General features: G+C 38.9%; 2 protein-coding genes across 2 annotated transcripts in view; one reads left to right on the top strand and one right to left on the bottom strand.

Moving 5' to 3' along the window:
• hspa5 (heat shock protein 5) overlaps positions 1-7 on the top strand; it is a 12,489-nt gene extending 12,482 nt beyond the window's left edge. Inside the window, exon 5 of the mRNA XM_005720539.1 lies at positions 3-7. Within this exon, the coding sequence (XP_005720596.1) occupies positions 3-7 (5 nt within the window). The remainder of the gene's footprint in view (positions 1-2) is intronic.
• Positions 8-20: 13 nt separating this feature from the next.
• Positions 21-1,585, bottom strand: part of rabepk (Rab9 effector protein with kelch motifs) — a 4,715-nt gene continuing 3,150 nt past the window's right edge. The window contains exons 6-7 of the mRNA XM_005720458.2: positions 326-475; positions 21-196 (exon numbers count right to left, since the gene is read on the bottom strand). Coding sequence (XP_005720515.1) covers positions 21-196; positions 326-475 — 326 coding nt within the window. The remainder of the gene's footprint in view (positions 197-325; positions 476-1,585) is intronic.

Below are 1,585 nucleotides of genomic sequence, written 5' to 3'. Positions count from 1 at the left end.
AGGGTAAAAAAACAAACAAACTATGAATGGCTTAAAGACAGTGTACCAGTGTTAAATCTGTACATGGAGTTGCTTGCTCCATCTGCTGTCATCCCTCCAAAGATGTAGATATTTTTGCCCAGCACAACAGCTGAGTGGGCAGCTACTCCTGGTGGAATATCTCCTTTGGCCTGCACTTTCTCCCACTTCATGCTTCCTTTAAAGATAATTTAACAGATATTTTTATATCATCCCAGTGCAATGCAGTGATACTCTGAACATGTATGATGCATGTGTGTTGAAATACAACACTTCCTTTGTGAATCACAGATGTGGACAGTCTTACTTGAATCAAGAGAATACATATCGTTGTGGAATTTGTCTCCAGCCATGCCCCCATGAATGTAGATCTTTGAATCCACCGCTACAATGATGTGACCATGTCTGGCTGGAGGGTGCCTGCCTTGTGTTTCAGGTTGGGACCAAGTAGAAGAAACTGCAACAGATTTCCACAGAAGAGATGGACGGAAAAAAGATTATTTTTATATAAGCATATACGCTTTTCATAGCAATTGTCAATAGTGAAACATGAAAGAAACAGGAGAATATGGATTTTCTTTTTGAAAATCTCAATCACAGACAGGAAATGCCTCGAACAGTGACATATCATATTTCCTCAGCACTTGATCTTTTTGTATCTACCAGTGAATGAATAATGAGTGTATACATTCTCTTAATTGTTTGCATCATATATCAATTATGTCTGTTATGTGTGTTTTTTTTCCTGTTTTTATAATCAGCATTGGGAAGGTTACTTCTAAAATGTATTCCACTACAGATTACAGAGTACATGCCCCAAAATGTATTTTTGTAACATATTCCATTACGTTACTCAATGAGAGTAACATATTTTTGAATACTTTGGATTACTTAATATATTATTATGGTTTTTACAACTACATGAATGTACTCTTGCTGTGTGATTTATTACTGAAGGCTACTCGCCATACCAATACCAACTACATTTTAGAATCTTAATATAAAATGAGTAACAGTAGGGTGGACATTAGGTAAGGCTGCAGTTTTTGCAGCGATCTCGTATAGAAAACTATTTCATGTGTATATAAAACAGGTCCCCGGCTCCGAACCATAGTAAAGGGAACTCTGGCTAATATGTCGGGTTCCGTGTCCGGCTCGTAGCCTGAAATCTAGCTATACTATATTTACATGCTTCCATCTCCAGTTTCTGCTCAGGGACAACTCGTACTTTTCCACTCTCCTTTTTCTCCCTCCCTTGCTCACAGACACATAACGGGTATGGCAGTCCATTCTTCCTGCAGCACGGACTACACTGCCCATGAGGCTACATTCTTTAGGGCGATGCCTCTATCACTGCCTATTGCCTTCATATTAAATAATTTCTTGACCAATTTTTAAAAATATTTCTTCACGTCATTATGCGGGTCGCAAGTAGGGGTTACATAGTCCGCGAGATTGACACACAGGCATTAGAGCCTCTTAATGCGTGTTTTGTTTGGGTTTCCACTGGCGTGGAATTACCAAAAATAGAGAGGGCATAGCCTAACATATGAAACAGGAAAAGACC

This window comes from Pundamilia nyererei, unplaced genomic scaffold, assembly GCF_000239375.1.
Source record: "Pundamilia nyererei isolate P.nyererei 1_Seehausen unplaced genomic scaffold, PunNye1.0 scaffold00002, whole genome shotgun sequence".
Classification (NCBI taxonomy): Eukaryota; Metazoa; Chordata; class Actinopteri; order Cichliformes; family Cichlidae; genus Pundamilia; species Pundamilia nyererei.
This window is presented reverse-complemented; position numbering and strand designations above follow the sequence as displayed.